This window comes from Bombyx mandarina, chromosome 01 (assembly GCF_030267445.1).
Source record: "Bombyx mandarina strain Sakado chromosome 01, ASM3026744v2".
NCBI lineage: Eukaryota > Metazoa > Arthropoda > Insecta > Lepidoptera > Bombycidae > Bombyx > Bombyx mandarina.
Window position 1 is genome coordinate 7027092 of NC_143208.1, and position 24079 is coordinate 7051170.

Genomic DNA, 24079 nt, shown 5'->3' on the forward strand with positions numbered 1-24079 from the left:
AGACCACAACAACTTCGAGTTATAATATTTGAAAAAAGAAACTTTCTTTGTTTAATTCTCTGTATAATTATCAATCTGTTTCGGTTTGTTTACACAATGTGATTACCGTGGAAGTCGTTCGTGTGAACATTTGTAAAGTGCATATTACGTTACAAAAATTTACTACCAGCTTGCGGGATTGGAATATCGGCACAGTTGCATCGCTCGATAGGTACAAGCATACCGACCGTCGTATCTCTTAGACCACGACAACTTCGAGTTATAATAATTGAACAAAGAAACTCTCTTTGTTTAATTCTTTGTACAATTATCGATCTGTTTCGGTTTGATTTATTTTAGTAAGAATACCTTATCTAAATTTCACGAAACTTCTTGATATCTTTTCAATTCAGATTTTATTTATACCTACTACTGCTCTTCTCATCATCGACATTCGGCTGTAATCACTGACGCCTAAAGATATATTCATAGTCTTGTTACATTCTCTATCTAGTTTTGTTATTGTGAAAAAAAGACGATGGCTCTCAAATTTAAATTGAAATTCGTCAACTAAGGAATTAAAAAAAATTGGTTGAGAAAAATAGAGCAGAAAATAGCAACTACTAAATACCTTTTTTTAATACACTTGTTGAATTATTTTACTGATAGCACTTAAGCTATTGCAAAGCTATTACTAAATTAGAGAAAATTTGAAAATTAGTTGATAAACAATGGAGAAAATAGTATTCGAATGTCTATTTATACATAGGTAAAAGCTATCCGTAGAGTGGATATTGCCATTAGAGCTTTGCTGAATTGCGTAATGGCAGATCCACTCTTCCGGTTGCAATGCATGACTGTGTTCCACGGAAATAGACAGGGATTAGGGAACCTAACGGCACAGACTGACACCACCACTTACCAACAGTAATAGATGTTACGAATCCAATTCGATAATGATATGAATTTTTACAATGTGTGCTTGTTCGTGAACAAATAGGTACCATTTACGTGTTTACTTGCGAAAATCGGTAGGTACTTGCACAAAGATATCGAATCCATGTCGAATCGGTGTGTATAAATAGTCAAAGATAAAACTGTTCGCTATGTATCTTTTCCTCTTGAATTTGTCAAACAATTTCAATAAAAGGAAAAATTAAATAATCTAGGTTTTGTGGCATCAGTAGCTACGATCGAATTTTGACCGTTGGGCGGACCATATTGATTTTTTTTAAGGAACGGGCTTAAATTTTCGAATCCTTTCTACAAATGGATTGTAGGTAAATAAGTTGCTAGAATCGTATTTAAGCAATTATGTTGCTACTTACAAAAAAAAAACTATTTATACAATGAATTAATTTTAAATAATCATTTAACCGCCTAAACAAGTATAGGCATCTTTTTACGACTTGCGCTGCTAGTCTGTTCAGAGTAGTTTATAGGGGAGATTTTTATTTTTGTAAAAAGACTTTACGAATTAAACTTAGACAGGATCGATGATCAGGTCTTACGCATAGGAGGTCAAGTCTCACCGAGTCTCTTTGTGATTTGTACCGTGTTTCTTGCGGAGTGCTCTATAGGTACCTATAGCTTTTTCCTTTTTTTATTGTGACACATGATATCGATGCGTTCATCCCTACTACTGCTATTTAGCTACCTAGAAACGCTGCGTTCTTCAAGATTGGTTCGCGACAATCATTTTAAGACGCGTTACCTAAAATCAACTCCCTTCTGTTGTGTTTTACATATCTATCATTAAATGTACTACAAAACATTTTTTTTCTCATCAGGCAGCGATTTCGCTGTGCCTATAAAGTATTCAGTGTTTATGGGAGACGGAAACCACTTAGCATCAGGCCCTGATGAGTTTGTCATTTTTGGTAACAAAAGTAAGACTATCTGATTTGTTATTATTAGATTGTTTTAGATAATTCAATTCGATTATTTAATTGATCGTAACTTGCAAATATAAACGGGAGGAATTAAAATTAAAACAAAATAAACATTCGAAACGAGCTCCCGTTTTTCCCTTCCTAATCTTTAGTAGCCTAAGGGGCTATTCCGACTTCGCATGGACCGGTAGGGAAGCTCAGGGGCTCAACCTGAGAGAGTTGCTAAGACTGGCCCTAGCTAGAGCAGTGCTTCGTTGAATCTACTACCGGATCGGAATCGCGACCCACTGAGAAGATCCGGCGAGAAACACAGCGGGTGAGCTCTCACAATAGAACCAGAGTAGCTCTTAAAATTATGGTCGCTAAATTGATATCCATGCTTAATGGGTAACATTCTATGTATAACAATAACGACAAATTTTACTAGTTAGTATTTACTAAGACCAAAAATCGTTTTGTAATATTTTCTGACAGAGATGTTAGCTGGCAAGAAATGCAACTAATATCGTTTATAGGATAATTATGTTATCGAATTTTAAACAAGTTTACCTATTTAAAAAGTTGAAGTTAACAAATTGCTCATACAAATTGTTTTCTATTAAATTAGCGTCGAAAAAGATGCAAAAGCTTTGTAATTTGTGAATTATTTAATTTTTTTATTAAACTTCAGATAGATTTTAAGAAAATCGTTCTAGAAAATCAACACAATCGTTGTAGATTAACTTAGATTGAGCTTCTTGGTCGTTTTTTGTTGTACGTTCATCCTAATAATATTTTAGGAAGTAGCAACTTTACATCTTACATTATCATATTAACGCGATGCTTTACATTAACGGCTTTATTGAAGAAGTAATGAGTTTAAGGATTAAGGTCAGGGCTTAGTGATGGACGGTAGCGGGGAAACGAGATTGCATGAACAAACGTCTGATTTCTCTGCGAGAGTGCTATGAAGTGACGGCTGGCCGGCGTCGCGCGCCGGTCGACCCAATTGGTCCAAAGTTGCCGGCCCGCCCAGGGGAGGGGGCAACGCACACAATCAAACCTTCACCTAAGATAATTTATTTTATGTTATACCGTTTGAATATTTTATATCTGTGTGAGTTTTTTCGGTCGGTATGCGTTCAGTGTGAAATATTCGCGCGATAAGAAACAAGAGGGGAACAGATCGATCGAGGACGTTGCGCTTTTTATTTGGTTACTTGATACGGTTATTGTCATTGTTTAATTGTGAATTAGCCTTAGAAAACTCATTAACAAGGATTCCTATATTACAACTCAGACTTAATTTAACCTATTATAGTGCTTACGTAATGCTTTAATGCCTATTACGAGAACTGCCCTATTTCTTTATTTGAAAACTAGAATAAGTTTAGTTGCTGAATATAAAGTTTAATATTAAACAAAAATTCAATTACATTGTTGTTAAAATATCAATATCTCATTAATATGACTTGATAATGTGATTTGTTAATTGTAAAATAAAAATAATTTCTTCCCACATAACAATTAACAAACAAAACATTTCTAAAGACGATTATTTCACTACGTTTGATACTCAAGAAGTAAAACTTATAAAGTACCTTCCCAGTAGCCAAAACAATATATATTCAGAGACAGACAAGCACAGGTTTGTACGCAATACCAAGACAGTTGGGTGGAACACATTCAAAAGACGCTTAATACTGTCACCGCTAACATGTTTCCACCGCTAAAGCGACCCCAGTAATATAAGCTATCGAGTACACAACAGGCCACAACCGTTGATTCGACAACTATAGCTACCAAACTACGGTTCACATGTATGAAAAAAATAAAAATTACAAATGTCGTGGTTACCTTTAATCAAATGCAAAGCTATCATTAAGTCGACGCTTCGGCAAACTCGCTCGCCGTGCGCATCGTCACTGTTAATTATCACAATATATATGTATAAAATGAAATAAAAGAGACCGCTTCGTACCGATACTAACATAAAAAAATACGAGAAAAGAAAGAGAAGCTTTAAAAAAGAAAGGAGTGCATCTACCCCCACTTCGGTTGCCCCCACCGCGTCGGGCCGCCCCTACGGCGGGTGCCACCCACCGCACCGCAAAAATCGAGAGCGTCGACGGCGGCGCGGGGTCAAACGGCGACGCTCGCGTGAAAAGAAGGAGCGGTGTGGCAGCGTCACGCACACAGAGACGAGCGTGCGTGTGCGCGCCGAGAGGGACGGCCGAGGGGAGAACGAGACGGCGGCGCCAATTACTATCACCTGGCGGGCAGCTACCGCATTACCCACTGCCGCCGCGCGCGCGACCACGCGCCCGCTGCAACACGCGGCTCGCTCCGCTCCTGACTGCCTCCCGAGCCTCAACCGCAATCAATATTCGCAACGCCGCGATACCAACTATTCTTCGATCACACGATACGTTCCCTCGCTCCGTGGATGCAACGCGGACGACCGTAGCCCGCGCCCGGGACTAGTGCCACCGCACTACAAAATGCGTCTGTGAAGTGTGTGCGGACAGTGACTTTGCGCGAAACGTGATTTATTTACAAGTTCTCCAACAAGTTTCAAAGTGAAAAATGACGTCGCAATTCGCCTTCCGAGGATCGCCCCCGAATCAGGTAATTCCGAAAATGTTTCCACTTTGTTTTGCTCGCAAAATAATTCGGAAATGGCAGAGCGATGGTACAATTCATTAATTTTTTTTAATGTTAAGTGGTATGTTTTCTGGTAACGGACACGGTATTATAATGCTCTCGGTCATTTTGTTAGTAATCAAATAAGACTAATAATAACTACAAGAAATTCTTAAATAAATAATAGGTAATTGAACATACAATCGCTGCAAAGTCGCGTGGATTTTAACGGAATAACATTGAATAATCAAACACGTTTTTTTAATTACGGTAATTAATGAGATTCTATATTTTAATTAGCTTTATTAGGGCCCAGTTTATAGGATAGCTTTATTTTTTATTCACTTAAATTATAGAAAACTTTAAATAAATCGGCAACCTTACACGGTAGTTAGTATCTTACTAGTCTAATTTTAATAATAAAAATATTATAAATTAATAGTACGAATTTTAATTTATGAAGACGTTCGGTTAGTTTAAAACGATAATGGACTCTACAATTTCGTCGTCATACTAAAGAAACACACATTGTTTGAATATGAATGAAGCATAAGTAAGTCTCCTTTTACATAGTAATTTATTGAGGATAATAAATTATCGATGTCGTAAGACTTTTAAACTTGTAAATTATTATAATAACGTTTCGATAGAGTGAATCGAGTGCCCGCCTCGATCTTATGAATTAAACTTACATTACAACTTTCGGTCAAAAAACTTAAAACCAATTCTGGATATTGAATTGTCTAAAACCATTGTTTAATGTTGTTAGTATAGAATTGTGTTTTACATAATCTCTGATATTGTGATGGCTTTACAACAATACGGATAATCAGCTCTTAAAGTGCACAGTCTTAGTCCTATTCAGAAACTAATGATACAAATCGTTATTGTATTTAATGTAATGAATAGTATTTTTAACGTTTACGAAAGATATGAAGACAAATGACAGTCTACATTTAAAAATAAAACAGTTCATATTATTATCAAAATAAAATAACATTTTGTTTTACGATACAATACTGCGTAAGTGTTATTTAGTTACTGTCGTTTTTTTAATTAACAATAAATTTAAAACGAAATGTATTAAACCAAATCAAATCAATTGTATGTTAAAAATAATTTTCATTTTGTTCACGTTTTTAATTCAATACCCACGTAATCTGATAATAAGGGATTGTAGACAAAGTAATGGCCTAATTTAAAACAAGCTACATTTTTTTTTCGACTTTATATTGCGCTCGTGAACATAATTCCACTGGCCCGTGAATCGGATGTTAATTTGATTCAAATACTCAAAAAAGGTTCCGTCTGAATAGTTACAGTTTGTGGATAGCGTCACTTTAATATAGGTAAATTCGAAAATTCTCAACATTAGAGATACAAGGGTGACCATAATTTAAAATTTTCAAATACAATTACAATTACCTACAATTACAAATGCATTTACAATTGTAACGTCTCATACACATGCGACAGTTTGCTGAATGCAATAATTTATTAACAAAATATTTATACGGGCAGACAAAATGATATATACAACTGTCGAAAAGCTGTTTTAACAAAATGTGCATCTGATATAAAAAAAAAATACATGCGATAAAAACCAGAATATATATCAGCGGATCTTTTATTTTCAGCGTACTTAATATTTGATTTTCAATGAATTATTTGAAGATTATTTAAGGTACGAGAGTTAATTAACGCAACTGCATATATTTTTCCGACTATTACTTCTTTACGTTAAAAACTGTATCATGTTCAAAAAGCACCAAGTAAAGAATTCTAAGCAAATTAATTTGCAAGTTATTAAAAACAACACAACCGATTTTTCCTTCCTAATAATAATAATATCCAATAATTTAGTTGACGAGAAATCTGTTCCCACAACCTTGCGAATATAGCTTTGACTATTACTAAGTTAAGTAGTGTTAATATTGTAATGTAATTAGTTTAATTTTTTGGAAACTCACTACATCACAATAGTAGCCAAATATTTCTAAAACTAATACTCGTTTACAGACCTAACTTAAATAATTCAGTGCAATCAACAACATTATAACTGCACGTGACTATTCTAGTATTAGATAATAATAATAGATCAGTTGTAAACTTATTTACAATGGTAAGTGATAAGTCGACTTGCTAAACTTGTTTTTTTTTTTTTTTGTAACTCTATTAAACTAATTGGTTTCTCTATCAAGTGCCATAAAATGTAGTATTTCAAACGACAGAATTGATGCAATAGAGTGATGTGCGTGGTGATATTAAATAAAAATAGCTTCGTGAACAAATGATGAAAGGCGATCGCATGCAGCAGAGATGCGAATGTTGCGATGGATGTGTGGAGTAACGAGAATGGATAGAATACGAAATGAATATGTTACAGGAAGTCTGAAAGTGGCACCTGTGACAGAGAAGCTGAGAAGTGCGCGCTTGGGATGGTATGGACATGAGGCGAAATGAAAATGAAGTTGGTAAGAGAGTGTTAACTATGAATGTGGAAGGATATAGAGGAAGAGGTAGACCTAAGAAATTGATGGATTGCGTGAAAGATGATATGTGTAAGAGGGGAGTCACAGTGAGCGAAGAAATGGTATATGATAGAGGAGTATGGAAGGAGAACACATGTTGCGCCGACCCTAGGTGACTGGGAGAAGAGCAGGAGAATGATGAGCTTCGTGATCAAACGAAAAAGAGTTATTAGTTTTGACTGTTACTAATAAATAATACTTTTGTTATTGAGTAGGTACTCTCGAGTAGGTACATACAGTCCGAGAACTTTGTAACAAATTAAAAATGTTTCCTTATCTTAACATTCGAAATTCGTTATACGATATTATTACACTTTAATCGTTCTAAAACAGTAATAGACAAATTCGTATTCAAGAGAAACGAGTTTATTATAATTTTAGCGTTTTAGTCACTGATAAGAGGCTGTTAATATATTTTAAATATTGAATACCGCATTAATAGTAGTAGTTTATTCCGATTTTTTTTTTAAAAACCAATCAAAATTGATTATTGTGAAATGAACAAAAAAAATTCGCGGTAGCATTTTAAATATGGCAGGATACTTTGGGCACAAGCAGGTCGCCCACTAGCGGCCTACTCCGACTCCGCTCGAGTCGGCACGCGATGTAAAGAATATTTTAGGTAATTTTTTTACACCTTGGGTTACATTATTGGAGTTTTAGTAAGGATCCCTAATTTTTTCAAAAAAGATTATAGCCTATGTCATTCGGGAATAGTGTAGCTTTCAAACAGTGAAAGAATGTTTCAAATCGGTTCAGTAGTTTCGGAGCCTATTCGATACAAACAAACAAATCTTTACTCTTTATAATATTAGTATAGATATAGATTTTTTTACACCTTGGGTTACATTATTAGTGTTTTAATAAGGATCCCTAATTTCTTAAAAAAAGATTATAGCCTATGTCACTCGGGAATAGTGTAGCTTCCAAACAGTGAAAGAGTTTTTCAAATCGGTTCAGTAGTTTCGGAGCCTATTCGATACAAACAAACAAACAAATCTTTCCTCTATATAAATATTAGTATAGATTTCTGCGTCTCAAGAACATTGGCGACGTTTGCTATTTCTGAGCCTACTTGTCAGTGAGCCGTGAAACGGAAAAATAAAACAAATATATTTCAGGTACACATTTTTTATTTTATAATACTATTTATATCTAATTTAAGCAATAAAAAAAACTCTTATTAATTTCCTTGATCAATCACAATTTCAAGAACCTTTCTAAATTTCGTGCCACCGACGCTCTGTACTTTTAAGAACTGCACTAGCCGTTGTAATTATAACGCGGTTGAAAACAAAATGTCATTAGAATTGATGGTTCGAACAACTTAGCATATCCAAAGGAAATCGTAAACTTTAAATAGCCGAGAAGCACATTTAACAGTTTGTAACTTGTAAAACTGTTTTAACTAGTGATCCCGCAGTAGTCGAAATTCGACTATAATTAATTGAAATTGTAAGTTTGTACACTATTATGATTCTATTTTCAAAGACTATTATTATATAATCACAAATTTTGTCAAATTAATAAAGACAAAGAATATTTAATTTAATCTCAATTTGATCACAGACGTCAAGAACAAAGGTTTGACATTAATAAATAATATGCATGCGTGTGTGCGTCAAATACATGGTATGTAGTGTGTGTAATGTTTTCTTTATTGATTTAATGTATATTTTATGCATTATTTAAAAAAAAAATTAGCATTGTGCACTTCTTCTCTGTATTCTCCATAAGTGTGGAAAATTTCATACTCCTCCGTCCGCGCAATTTTCGTAAAAAAGGATACAAAGTTTTTGCTTCACGTGTTAATATATAGATATATCGTTTACTTTCCAAACTTTGTATTCACAAAGACATTTTTTGAGTGGGAGTTTGTGACTGATAATATCTAAGTACGCTTCATTGAGATAAGCGGATGAACGAAACGCGCGCTAGATAATAAACGATGGTAAATTAGGGGTGTATTGTGAGCGAGCACGATACAACTCTCGTCTGACTCTGCCGTGAAACCAGTAACGGTGTTAGAGTGGCCCAAAGATCTGTTTCTTTAAGACGTGCGACAATCATCACGTCAATATCACTGTAGGCGCTGGTAATCGCTCTATCGTCGGTAAATAAGCTACTCATTTTGAAAATAGAAAAGATTGGCGTACAAAAACAATGGACTTACGTATTTATATTTGAAGACGCAACGATATACGAACTGAAGCATAATTTAATGAATCCTCAATTAAAAACTACGTGCCTCAAGTATTAAATTAATTTAAATTAGACTAATTAATGTAACGAATAAAACTATTGGCAAACATATAAAAATCATTCAACTAGATTAAAACGATAAAAACAAGATATCTATTTAATTATAAATTACCTATAGGCAGTTGATGAATTAATGTTTTGCTTCTTCGGTCGGGTCTGGTTACCCGATAGGTTTCATTTTTCGAATACCAACATTATTTAATTTCACGCAAAAATTCTAATGCGTTCAAAAATTAAAACCTTCGCTACTGCACTTTATGTTGTAGTCGTGAGAGTTTATTTTTCAAAGACTATTATGAACTGGTACCACCTTCGGCGACCGTCGAACCAATTCAGCTCAGGAATCGCAAACTGTAATTTGATTTTGAAATCAGCAAAACAGTAGGAGAAAAACGAGTTAAAATTCACAAATAAAATGGAAGCCCTATAATGGTTCGTGTAAAATCTCATAAAGGTCTTAAAGTACGTATACATCGTTGTTCTTTCCGTTCGCATAGCATACATAATAATTAGAATTGACCCAGAAAATGTTTATACTTTCAATTAGCATTGTAGAAATTGATCTCCTATCCTACGATGGTATACGTGATAGAAGGAATTTACTATCAAGCATTACGTTACAATTGCGTCATCAAATATCACTAGGGAATGAGATGAAATTAATAAGTTAGTAACCTTAAGTAGTTTCATAGAAATTTTGATTCAAAACTGATAAAATACACCGTGAATCACGTTACATTATCATACGTATTTTGTCAGTCGACTGGTTGTACAGTATAACGCTGACTTCTACGTAATGTCTCGAGGTAGATGATGGTATTGACATTGTGATATTCCCGGTACTTAACAGCTAATCGAGCAAAAGCTCGTTCACAAATACTATGAATGAAAATAATAAAAACATTCGCTATCAGTACCCAAAGACTATGATTACAAAACCACATTTCATAAAGTCAAAGTCGCTTTTACGATTTAACCCCGCGATTTTACGACTCGCGAACTCGCGATGAAAATACCAAAATCGCATTAATCGAAACAAAACCTGAAGTTCTAATTTTAAACTAATTTTGATGTATGTCGTTCCCTAGTATACGCGTATCTCTTCGATCAATAATAGTACTAGATTCCTTTCTCTGACGAAAGGATCTAAATAAATATATTTTGCAATGGTAATTAAACTTTGTGTTTAAGCATTAACGTTTATAATAAACTGGAGTCGTTAACATTATTAAACTTTTTTCTAAGAAATGAAAATGTTTTCGTGTCTGCAAACGTGGCCACTCGGGCGTCTTATTTTTGTTCCTGATCCTTTATCTAGTACTATTATTGATCGAAGGCGTATCTGAAGCTATTCTTTAAATAAGTTTAAATGTTTGAACCACGATCGTATTTCTGTATTTGGCAATTAAATTTAAAAACCTAAATTCGTTTAGCTTTTGTAGGCTTTTACTCGCACATAGTCATTGTTGAACATACCAACATACCAAAAGATATCTTTTAAATACCATGTACCTACATGTGAAAGTCAGCTCAATCCATTAATGTATTTCCTTCCATAGCACAGTAAAAGATATTAAACAGGAAGGCAACATAACAAATCTAATCATTATAACTTATTGTTGCAATTTAAAACAATACTATAACTATACTATATAACTATACGATATGCGGTAGGCAGCGGCTTTTGCGGTAGACAGCGGCTTGGCTCTGCCCCTGGCATTGCTGAAGTCCATGGGCGACGGTAACCACTCACCATCAGGTGGGCCGTATGCTCGTCTGCCTACAAGGGCAACAAATAAAAAAAACTCAAATTCTCATTAACACTAGTATTATTAAGGAGAAATTTATTACGAACAAGGTTTATTTGATTTTCTAATTTTACGTACATTTATTCGAGAACATTCCTCTGCTGTCTAAATATTTGAATACACAAATTAAAAACGTTACTAATTTTATAATTAATAAGGCGTTTTATTTTTTATAAACATAGCCATGTAATGCAATTATAAAAAGTAATTGAATGCTACACGACACAGATCACTAATACGCTTAAAACGGCCTGATAAAAATTGTATTTAGTTGGTACAGCATACATAATACTGTTACTGTAAAAGTAGCGATTGGCGATTGAGAGTGAAATAGTGGCTGTGATTTTTTTTTCAAGGGCTCCAAATTAGAATAAATTACAGGTTTCAATTAAAATTAAAAACTCCTCCGCAATTTACTTAGTTAGTAATGGTTTTACGCTTTCTTTCGTTTCATGAATTCTTTCAATCATATCACCGGACGTAAAATAAGAAAATTTATTTGATGCTGTTCTCTTGAATATAATAACGTAACGGCGCGAATACACAAAATATAGAGTTTAGGTAGAGCTTTTAATAGAGGTGATGAGTTGTTGGCAGAGTTAAAGGCTTTATGTAAAAAAGGTTAAATTATTCATAACGGTACTCCAACTAGATTTTTTATTGTAGTTAAATTCACAATGGCTTAATATACTTTAAGTATTTTTTAACATCAAATACAGAAGAAAAGTTAGGTTCCAAAAATATAATTAGTAGTTACATTCGCCTAAATATATCAGTAATGCTAAATACTGGAACATTTAAAAGCATCAAATCTTTTGAAGCGTCTCACAGCGTTCGATATAGGTACGCCGGAGAGAATTCATTCCACTCATTTTATCGTATGGAGTTAAATCGATATTTAAAAATTCACTATGATTGAACTTAAGGTACGTAATAAGGATAAACAGCTTCATTGATGATTATTGCAATTGACATACATAATAAAAATATATTACAGACTTTTTTGTCGCCGACGAAATAAAATATAAATACTCTTCAGACCAAGAGGTTCCAATGTACATTTAAATAATGTGTTTATAGCAAACGCTTTAGTTTATGACAAAAAAAAAAAACAAATGACTATTTACCAATACCGATTCAGCATATAATTAAGCACAATTAGCTCGCAATACTCGTACGCGGTTCTCTTAAGACATCAGTCGCTAAATCAACATCAATCATACATTATTTAATTCAATTGACTTCTGAACACTATCGTCCTACAAATTAAACAAAAAAAAAACTTATATTGTTGCGTTTATAATTTAAAAAATGAACATTATCTCTCGAGTGGTTGTGATTCATTAATAAATTATTAGGTTGACTGTCACCCTTATTTGTAGTTCGATAACGGCTTATTAAATTTCGTACACGGCGGTCGTAATATAGCGCCAATCGAATTTATCTAATAATACAATTCGGTAAGCTATAATTAAAATACTGAATCCTAAGTAAGTAGGCATGCCAATGTTAATAAAGATAATATTGTTGGAATGAATCGGGCGGCGTTCGGACGTGTGACGCGAGCGATCTACTTTCGCTATCTCGTTGATAAGAAGGACTCACTTGGACTCACTCCCTCCACTCATAGGGGATTATCCTCATTATTTCTCAGTTTCGTAGCTCACGTCTCGCCGGCTGTTACTCCATGTTACATTCGGCCAGAACACTCGCAAGTAATCTTTCTCGGCGCACACAATTAAGGCTCCCTTTTTCTTACATGTTATAATGGAACTGCTATGAACTTTATGTAGCTTAATAAGAGTTTGTCCGTTTGCTCTTTTTAATACGTTCAAGTCTCCGTTTCGTTCATGGTACGTTTTTATTTAAATAGCAATTAAGTACAAGAATGGGCTGTAAACGTTCCTGCGTTGTATCGGGCGTTTTAAATACTTCTCACTGGCTCCAGTTCAAGCTTCATCGTATTATGAAACAAAATCGTCACAATAGCCATACATTATTGACACGGCTTGGAGTGTTGTTTGTTGTTTCATATAAAAATTCTTGTTTTTGAATAATTCGCAATCGTATCTTTTGTACTTGTAATAAATATCTATTGGCATATTATTTTATTATGAGACATTATATTGTGTTTGCAGAGAAAGCCGTTAAACGTAACTACAGAAATAGACCAATCAAAACCAAATAAAACAATTAGATATTATTCACACAATAAATGTGGAAGAATTATTTTTCAAATTTTTTTAACGCAAAACAAAACAAAAATGTTAAACCAAAAACCGATTCTCAAATTCAATTACACATTAAATTGTATGCGTTCGAATTAATTGGCTCGCATTTCGCTAATCATATACAGTTGATGTATCAAAACGTTCGTCATAATAGTGAACGATCTCAAAACAAACCTATTGTTATCTTATAGAGTTTTCATTCGTTACATCTTAATTGAAATAAGCTCGAACAAAAGCCGACAAAGTTGTACTTACTCACGACGTACGAGCCTCGTCTGATTCTGGAGTTTCAAATTACAGTTAAAATATTTTGTGAGTGCGGCTCGAAGTCTCTGAACGATTGATCATTACACAAATTTCGTCTCACGGAAATGGAGGGATAATCCAATTCACATACACCACGGAACCCTAGCATTTAACTGATATTGATTGGTAAAACGAGTCGTTCATAGACTCAAGTAAACTATTTTTTAATCCTTCCAATGCGAACTAGATTCGAGCCCATTTAATCCATCCAATCCACAACCAAGCTCTTGTTCAGCCTCAAAGAATTTTCTAAGCTCAACATAACCCATTTCTTGACTTTTATCTTCCTTCCTCTAAGCCTGGGGCGTTGCAGAAAAAAAAGGTAATAAAAGTATTATAATTACTAACTAGGTCATTTTAACAGAAACCTTATTTTATACATTAACTTTCGGATAGGATTTCATTAATAACGTCTCACTCTACGTCGTTGATATTAAGACAGTTCATTGTAACAAAAAAACTGGCACTAAATACGCTAGCCTAGCAGGAATTATCGTATCCCATCTAGAGACGCAGCACTTTTCAACATCATTAACAACGCTATATAATGCAGCATTAAAGCGCTGAGGCTCTCATTGTGTGCTGATGCCGTACGATTTAGTTATCCGCTTTTCCTATTGATACTAAATTTACGATAGTCATTTCTATGAGCGTTAGAAATAATCGGCCTTTTCTTGGCCTTCTTTTACTGGTGGCAGGACCTCTTGTGAGTCCGCGCGGGTAGGTACCACCACCCTGCCTATTTCTGCCGTGAAGCAGTAATGCGTTTCGGTTTGAAGGGTGGGGCAGCCGTTGTAACTATACTTGAGACCTTAGAACCTATATCTCAAGGTGGGTGGCGCACTTACGTTGTAGATGTCCATGGGCACCAGTAACCACATAACACCAGGTGGGTTGTGAGCTCGTCCACCTATCTAAGCAATAAAAAAAAAAGAGTATCCACGAAGCGTTTTCGATATAGTTCTCTTTCTCAACTGCTATTAATACGACTGACTACCCGCAACCAGTTTCTTTGAGACGGTACTTGATCGCCGAGCCCCAACTTGTATCAACCATACGCAGCGACTTTACGAGGTTCATAAGTTCACTTATAAAGTGGCTGGACGTAAATCTGACGGCATAATGAAGTTATAGATAAAAGTGTGCGTTAATTAAATCGACTCTTAAAATGTACATCTCTTGAAACGAGAACGATTTTTATGGATCGTGGACGTCGAAACCTTGTTCGTTCGATGCGTGATTTCGGAAATTCGTTATTTTTGTACTTTAGCCGTGTATCTTTAGGAATTCGTTTGGAATGTTACTCTACAAACGAGTCAGGTTTATCTATTGATGACAACTATTAACTTTAATCGACAGAAGAATACGTTTATGCTCGGAGATGCAGAAAAATCGGGATAATTAAAAACACTTGGTATTTTAGAAAAATATATTTTGCGGTTTCACTACATAACAGTACTTTTGTTTTATTGTTATTTAAAATTTTACTCGGGATAAAAACACAATGTAGAAAAGCTGCGATAAAATTTAAATAATTAATGTACGAATTATACTAACAGTCTTTTATTTGGGAGCACTAACATGGTTTTTAAAAATTATTTTATATGTATAAGTTAAAACGATTAAATATAAGGTAAATGTGATTTTTATTGTTTTGTTTTAATAACCATGAAAATTATCAAATTTTTTTTAATAAGCTAAGTACAGATGTCAAATCTCTCTACTTTATCGAACTTTATGAAATAGGTCTGAAAGTGGAACTTGTCACCTATATATTGATATTTAGAAAAGTCTTAATGAAAGACGATGATCATAATACAATTAAGCAAATGTTAAATTAATAGAAGACATAAAATCAGAATAAAGGCGCAAAAAGATACAATAATTGTGAACGAAATGCTGACCTTTGTTATGGGATTGTTCAAATCCCAATTAATATTTTGATATGAAAGAAGAGTTAAGTGCCGCTCTCGAGTAATTGGGACAAGTAAAAATGCATAGTTTATTTTTATTTGTACGCACTGCTTTGCAAATTTTTATATAATTAAAGTATTCTAGTTCTAGAGTCAGTAAATCCAGCTTCAAATTTCGAATTTAAACTTTAAAGAACTAGAAAATTAAACTTTATTAGTAATTAATATTATACAATGGATCAAGCCGACGTAAAAGACGAGAAAAAATCAAAATGAATGAAGTATAAAGTCGATACAGGCGTCGACGGTGGAGTACGCTTCGCGTTAACCAACAGTACCACCATTCATTTAAGTTTGTAATGAGCCGTGAACAATCGTCGTCTTTTCTGCATTCGCCTTCGACTGGTGAACGTTGACCTCTTTTTATTTGAAATCGTTATTTGACTGTGGCACCCATTTCGAGTTTAATAAAGCGTACCTAATAAAAAACCGTGATTAAGTAAATGTTCGTACTGTGAGCTATTGTTCTTGATAATGAGCCAATGTTTAATGCGTGTGCATATTTTTACATTTGTATGTAACATGATATTATCGCTTCGGGAATTTGCTAATTAACTGATATTTTTTTCCGTGCAACGACCTAGTGGATTTCGTAAATGCGATTTTTGTAGTTTGAACGCAAATAAAACGTGTTAGTTGAAATTTTATCTATATGTAGCAATTTTTTTGAAAATACAGCAATTTTTATAGCTGCACCGTGGCCGCAAAACTCGAATTAACATTAGTCAGATCTTGTATTATGTTGTTATTGAATACAAATTGCATATTACGGAATATCATTGATATCGGTCGTTAGCATTTATCACTTATTAATGTTAATCAAGTTGCAATAAGTCGTTGTAAAAAGCACTTTGCTTCAATAACCAATTTCCGCAAAATGGCATTAATGTGCGGAATACTCAAGTTAGATTATGACGTCATCGCCTTTTGTTCCACGCGAAGGAGAGGGATTATCCTCAACACAATAAAAATCGATATCTGGAATCTTTTGTCGAGTATCTCACCGTAAACCCGACACCGTATAGTATCGTTCTTGGGTCCGTTCCCGACACCGCCACGAGTGCACACGGCTCACCCTAATCAGATAGTTTCATAAGACGCTTGTTTCTCGGAAATTTTAATTAATTTCTCCGAAACGAAGGGAGTGCAATGTTCACGCGGTTCACTGTATTCTGTTCTCTCGTTACGGCGACGACGAATTTTATTGTGATAGTGTTTCCCATATTAAAATACAGGCGCAACCGGATTTCTGGGGCTGTGTGTGCGTGTCGCGTACGCCTTACCCATGCCGTGGAGACACACTCGAGCGTACCGATTAAATTTTTCCGACATATTACGTCTTCCTGCTCGGTGATAAGGTCTAATGTTGTCGGCGAAATCAGTCGAACGGAACCACGAGCAATTTAATATTGTTTTGATTTTAATAAAACCTTTCGCGTTCATACACAGCTGCGGAATATGATTCGACGCGGCGAACAAAAGGTCAAGCTATACATATAGTAATCCTATAACGTTATTTGAAGAAGATGTTAGTTAGCATGTGTCGAGACATAGGAGGCTACACACGTCCCCTGTTATGCTGACGAGCTGTTATTACGTCAGAATTTATTACACATTACACATCCATAATAAATGACTAGAACATTAAAGAGTGACATGAGTGAGCGTACGCTTTAATTTTAACTTTTTTTATTATATTTATAATAATATAATATTGTAATTCCTTCACGTTAACGCCTAACAACGGGACTGTAATAAAAATTCGACCGACAACTTTTTGTTAACGCATTGCCCCGTTTATTTAGTTAATGAGCTACGTTGAGTGGTAAAAGAATTAATTAGCAGTAGACAGTTGTAATACACATATAAAACACGTTCGTCCGCGATCACAGATCTTTCGTTCGTCGCGCGACATTTCGGCGACTTGTGAAAGTTTATCACCTAAATAACAATATCGTGTTCTTAATAAATATTAACATGTAAGCTCCGGAGTGCGATCGTAATTAATACTGAATTCTAGAATGAAACAATTACTGTTTTCTTAGTTCACATTGCTGTATGATTGATAATTGAATATAGTTTACAAACCGTTAAATTCAAAAATAATAATTATATAATATATATTTTTTATTCTGATTTGCTCTAGTTACGTCGCTCTAAAAATGTAGACTGAACAAATACAAATAATTGTGATTTCGGCCCTTTATACGTGTGCATATTTTCAAATTAATTCAAGGTCTTGATGTTTGTGAAAATGACTTTAAATTGTTCCTTAACATGGATAGAGGTCAAGCTAATAAAGGCGCTTAAAGAAATAATTGTATTTCTTGTATGTATTTCCCGAATTATAACTATATTATTGTGAACTCTGATGATTTTAAAACATATTTGAGGTTAATTCCTCCGATGCCTGCTTTATTTATTAAATTGAATTTAAATAATTGTAATATTTTAATTTCATATTAACCTTTCTGTTTGCGGTAAAGTATATAGGTAATGTAAGAACTCTGCAAAACAAAATAATCTTCAAGTGAATACACAGTTATCTTATAAAGGTCAATTTTGAAAAAGCGACGTAAAGTCACGTACGCTGTGTTCCGAATTCCTTTGAACCTATCACAAAAATTCAATGACTGTTCAATCAATGTTTAATTAATAAAACGATTGTGATTGTCATGAATTAGGTAGTGAGGCGTGAGTGTCCTCTGACGCTTTCGCCGAATTACGAGTATGTTTTTAAACTTAGAGAACCAATTTTTCATGATATTATTTTTCATATAACATAATTTACTAAATAGAACACCAGGTGTATCTGGATCAATGAAACTCGTTAATACCTGTCAACATCGAACGTAACCTGGGCACTATACGCCTTATTTCGTTTGTTATATAAGACATCTATCACAGTCTAGTAGATTAAAATTCGATATGAAACAAACTTACGAATATGGAGTTACACATGTATGACAATTACGTTGTATGTAGCGAGAGGGACATCTGTGTGCGAGAGAGGTGCTCGCATATCATTAGTTCACACCTCGTCGCCTCCGAGCCGTCGCGGCATCTGCAGACGGTGAGTTTAATACACAGACAGAAAGATTGAACAGCTAGACACTGTACATGTTGCATAACTTACGCTTAGGTGATATTAACTGCACGGTGCCAGGTGATGTATCATTTATGAATTTTAGGAAATAGTGTTTGTGAGCTAAGGATTTTATGTATCTATATATTAATACGTGAAGCAAAAACTTTGTATCCCTTTTTACGAAAATTGCGCGGACGGAGGAGTATGAAATTTTCCACACTTATAGAGAATATAGAGAAGAAGTGTACAATGCTAATATTTTTTTTAAATAATGCATTAAAGAGACATGAAATCAATAAAGAAAACATTACACACACTACATACCATGTATTTGACGCACACACGCATGCATACTATTTATTGTCAAACTTTTGTTCTTGATGTCTGTTGTCAAATTGAGAATAGATTAAATATTGTTTTTGTTTGTTAATATTTTTTATAGTGTAGTTTTGGCGAAATTTGTGATTATAGAAGTATAAAATACAATCATAATAGTGTACAAACTTACAATTCCAATTAATTTTAGTCGAATTTCGACTACTTTGGGACCTCTAGTATTATTAAATTCGAAAAAGCGGGTTGGGCTTATCGATTGGACAACGTCAGTAGTGACTCCTACACGAATCCTCGTTATGCTAACGTTCCTAAAACAAGTTGCATAGTTACAGAGATTCAAACTCCATTCACACTTGAATAACAATTCAAACAAAAAATCAATACTTATTCGACTAACCATGACAACAGCTGTGTACTCCACGTATTTCTCGAACTATTATATAATAAATTGTTTTGGTGAATTCAATATTTTTAAAATATCGAATTCTTCATTTAACGCATTCTCTTCTGCGTCTCCGTGGTCTAGAGGATAAGACGCTCGGTTTTTTCCGTATCTAGATCGATACGAAAGTTTCAATGTTCAAATTCCGCAGATAAGTACCTTTTTGCTACGAAACAGTAATGCGTATTAGTTTTAAGGGTACAGCAGTTGGTTAAATCACTTAAGACTTTGACGTCATATCTTAAGGTGGATGACAACGCTCACGTAGTTGATGTCAATGAGCTCCGGTAATCTCATTGAATCAGGTAGTTAGTTGATGATCTCGTTCAACCAGCAACTTAAAATAAAAAAATAAAAAAAATCATCAGTGTGTCAGAAATTTTAAGCGGATTGATTTTCTTTCTTTTATTTCATTTGTAATGGGATAGGCTACTCAATTTTCAGATACAGTCTTATATTTTTTGCGTGCAACTTTATCTTTTTCTTCTTCTTTTTTTTCGGATTTTATTTTGTTTAAATCATCCCTATTTGAACTCGCTCTTCAAGGTAATGTCCTTTCTATATATATAAATATATGTTTACGGATTACTCGTTAACTACCTTCTTAAATATGAGTATTTTTGTTAATTTAAGAGCTATTTACGCTTAAATAAATAAGCTTGTATTGACTGCTGTACGAGTATATATATATATATACATATACATACAAGCTGTATCAATACATGGGATACTATTTGTAATTGAAAATCACATATGACATGACCCCTGTATTCCCAGATACATCTGCTATATTTAATAGGATAGTGCGTTAGCTATTCATGGTTGTAGGTACCAACGGATCTGTGAATCGACTGAAACTTTAAGCATTGTTGGTTTCTTGTGTCACACACAGAAAACCCAATTAAACAGGAATATACAATTTTATTTCATTATTTCTGTAATACAAAATTATTGCGCGTCAAACCGTGAGTAGTATCTTTTATTTAATATAATGTAAGTGATTAAATGACAATTTTAAGAAATGTTTTCATTGGATAATTTTCACGACCGTGTGTACGTATTTCGTTTGACGCTTTAGAAATGTCCTGTAAATGGAACACTTTCACACCAAAATAGCCGTGAAACTGTTGAATTTCTAATTAAAATAAATTACGAACCAAAAGTAAGTAATTTAAGAAAAAAACAGTTACAGCTTAGCCGTTGAATATTTGTCGCTGGAATAAATAATTTCGAGAGTTTTCGGTGCGTTATCATTTTATTATATTGTAACATATTTATGAATTACAACAGTTGATTATAATGTTTCATTGTTTAAAACAGTTTTACGAAACACATTATTTTATGTGGTAAGCCAAGTAAAACACGGAGCACGCGTTCATAGCATTTCGAATAAAAAAATGTTTCTACTGAGGAAGTTAGAAGACTTTACGTACTTAATACGTGGCTAAATAATGAAGAACGTTAATTATTTGGTCCTTTACATTAACCACAGCTTTCCATTTTTTATTATTAAATTTACTCATTATAAATAAGCGGTCGCTAGTTCACTTTCACCGAATATGACAAAAGAATGCGTAGAAAGTGCTTCTAATTGAAGTAGCAACAGCAAACTCAGCAGGCCGCAATGAGCATTAAATATTAATAAAAAAACTGATAGTGGAGACGAAATAGAAATACCACGTAAACTCGTATGCATAATAATAAAATAATTAGAATTAATTTACGGACAATTTACGATTTCACATTTTATGTGTATTTTTTAGCCTCGTTGATACAGAATTAAATTATAACATCATAATTCTACGACGTTCGTTTTGTCTTTCTGTTTTTGAGTGAATTAAAACAAACCTTTGACAGGTAATTACACAAAAAATATAAAACCCAATTATTTTCAGAGCAAGTGTGCTTATTGCGGAAAATAGTAAGTTTTATGGAAAATTGACAGCGTGATCATTTACTAATTTAAAAAAAGAAATAACAAATCTCTGTTGACATATTAAAAAATTGACACGGCTTTTAAAAAAAAATAACTGACACATTCCACACTCGATCACAATTTGAATCGGACGGATCGCGCAGCGGGCAATTTTGTATGTGAAGTTATTTTGGTAGCACAGTTGTCGATTAGCGGGTAACGACAGGGAGTGGGCAATAAAGGCTGGATAGGGAACTGTACGGGATGTTTTGCATCGCCACGGGTTTATGGCGGCTGTATTAACCGATAATTCAAAATTCGATATTCCACTGCCGGTTCTAAACACAACCTGACACGGAGGCGGTTAACGCGAACCATCGCCGTAATGGAATATCGTATCCGCCTAGTCAAACAGAAATTGATTTACACGTTGTAATCGAAATGGCGCTCGGGCTGGTCTATATAAATTGTTGCCATATTATTAGGACAAAACGATGGCTACCACAGTTTCACAAATTAACAGCAAATTTGATAGTTAACTTATTCAACATAATGTTCCAATACATTATTACGGCATTTCTTTGATCTGGAAACGTTATTCAGAAAAGCAGTTGCCTGATTAATGCTTAGTAGTAACGTGACTTCGATAAGGAAAATCTGATTCTTGGCAATCTGTAATCGTATGAATTACTATTAATAATAAATATATCAAAAGTAGTAACTGCGATAAAGTACCTAAACTATGGAACTGATACTTGGGATATCGCTTATATCATTAACGCTTCAGGAGATAAGAGTGGGCAGAAATTTAAATTATTTGTAATGAACAAACACGACATAGCTCGACATAGCTTATATTTTATTGGATTTCATAAAAAAAACTTCTCCTGGAAACCAAGATAACCTAAAGTTCAAGCTAAAAAATAACAACAAGCTAATTAATAACAACAACAAGTGCAACAACTAACAAAATTGGAGAATAATTTTAAACTAGACGAAGGCAGGAACGAATTTTTTAAATAAAAAAATGTGTCAGTTCTAAGAACAAATTCGGAATACCTCTAAAAGCACAAATGTTCCGTAGCGCCTCGCCTCGTAATGTTCGTAAACTCATAGTGTACGCGATCACAGGGCTATTAAGCAGAATAATTGCTGGTTATTAATAGACAAGTACTCGTAACAGGAGCACATGTTGATTCCATAACACGACCTAATAAATCTGGGTGAACAATCAGAAACAACTTCATTAATGAATTCAGATTTACATTTACGATCACTATATTGATTCACAGATACTTATATAATGAGTATGTATATAGATAAGAATGTTGCAAAAGAAGAACTCATTGATTCAGCCGTGTGTAAAATTACAAATTTTTTTCACTTTCAAATTTAATAGGACATGACAGATTCCATGGTCTGTTCATACCATTTTATGAATGCCCATCCGAATTGGCACATAAAGGCAATAAATTTGTTATTAACAATACATTAAAGCATTTTAACGTCGATTGAAAATATTCCTTTCGCGGGGTCAATATTAAACAACACCGACTTTTTAAGTATCGAATTATTTTAAACATGTAAAGTTTTGTTTCGAATCTTTGCAAACTCGATGGAGTGTATCGAGAAAGTCTCCGGTTGCCCTTAAAGGACTTGCAATTTTATGAATGAGTTATTTGAATGAATAAAAATAATAATCGTTTGCGAGGCAAAGAGCGGTGTGCGTCGGAATAGCCATTTAAAACGAATATTCGTTTGGAAATAAAATGTTTCACCTGCCCATAAAAGAGTTGATCATATATCGGCTAACAAAGTACAGATTTAAAATTATTGTTTGTGAATTGTAATTCTGTATTTATTGCTATTAAGAATGGATTTATTGGTTTTAGATTTTTCCATTATTCGATCTTTCGTTTCTTGGTAATAATTTACAATACCTACACACGACAAGTAAACATAATTGTGTTAAGGTATTAATGTTTAAAGGAAGACCATAATGCTTTTGAATTATTAAAAAATAATTAAATTACAAAAAAAAAACAATACGACATCCACATTATTCAACATTTATTACTATCATATTATTGTAAGTAGCTATTACTAGGACGTTAATTAAAACGAGCCTAATTCTCTATTGAATGAAAAAAAAATACAGCGATAAAAGTAATTAAATTATAATTTCTCGAAAAGCTTGATTATCTGTTGCCCACACTCGCTGATGCGTTGATAACAAATTCCTGTTACGGATTGCCGACACCCGTCGCTTTTTGTGGGCACGAAAATTTTGACAGAAAACCGCGCCTAAACGTACACGTAGTTCTAACTTGTCGTTTTTTAAGTTAATAATAATAATATGTATTAATGAAAATTGAATATGTCTTTTCTTTCAAAACATCCAAATTCGACATTAAATGTATATATCACCCCATAAACTTAAATATTTTAGACGGAAAATTATCTTAATAAAAAATATACAATATTCTTTTTAATTTAATATACCTAGCAAAAGGCTGTCTCGTTATTATTTTATCAGTCGAAAAAACATAATTCAACCGAACGATGTCCGCCCTCCAAACTACGAATAAATTTAACGACATTAAAAGATGCACGCATTTTAATTTATTTTATACACCATTATTACGTATTTATCTTCACATTTCCACTTTCTTAGTGTTTAAAAACGATGTGTGC

General features: G+C 33.8%; 1 protein-coding gene across 2 annotated transcripts in view; it reads left to right on the top strand.

The window, feature by feature from the left end:
* The first annotated feature begins 4092 nt into the window (after window positions 1-4092).
* The window catches only part of mirr (iroquois-class homeodomain protein mirror), a 65304-nt gene continuing 45317 nt past the window's right edge, over window positions 4093-24079 (top strand). Inside the window, exon 1 of one of the 2 annotated variants that reach the window (XM_089728439.1) lies at window positions 4093-4478. Coding sequence is in view for 1 of the 2 variants with exons in the window: in XM_028176404.2 (XP_028032205.1) it covers window positions 4437-4478 (42 nt within the window). In the remaining variant the exon portion in view is untranslated. The remainder of the gene's footprint in view (window positions 4479-24079) is intronic. The other variant, XM_028176404.2, reaches the window with a different exon arrangement.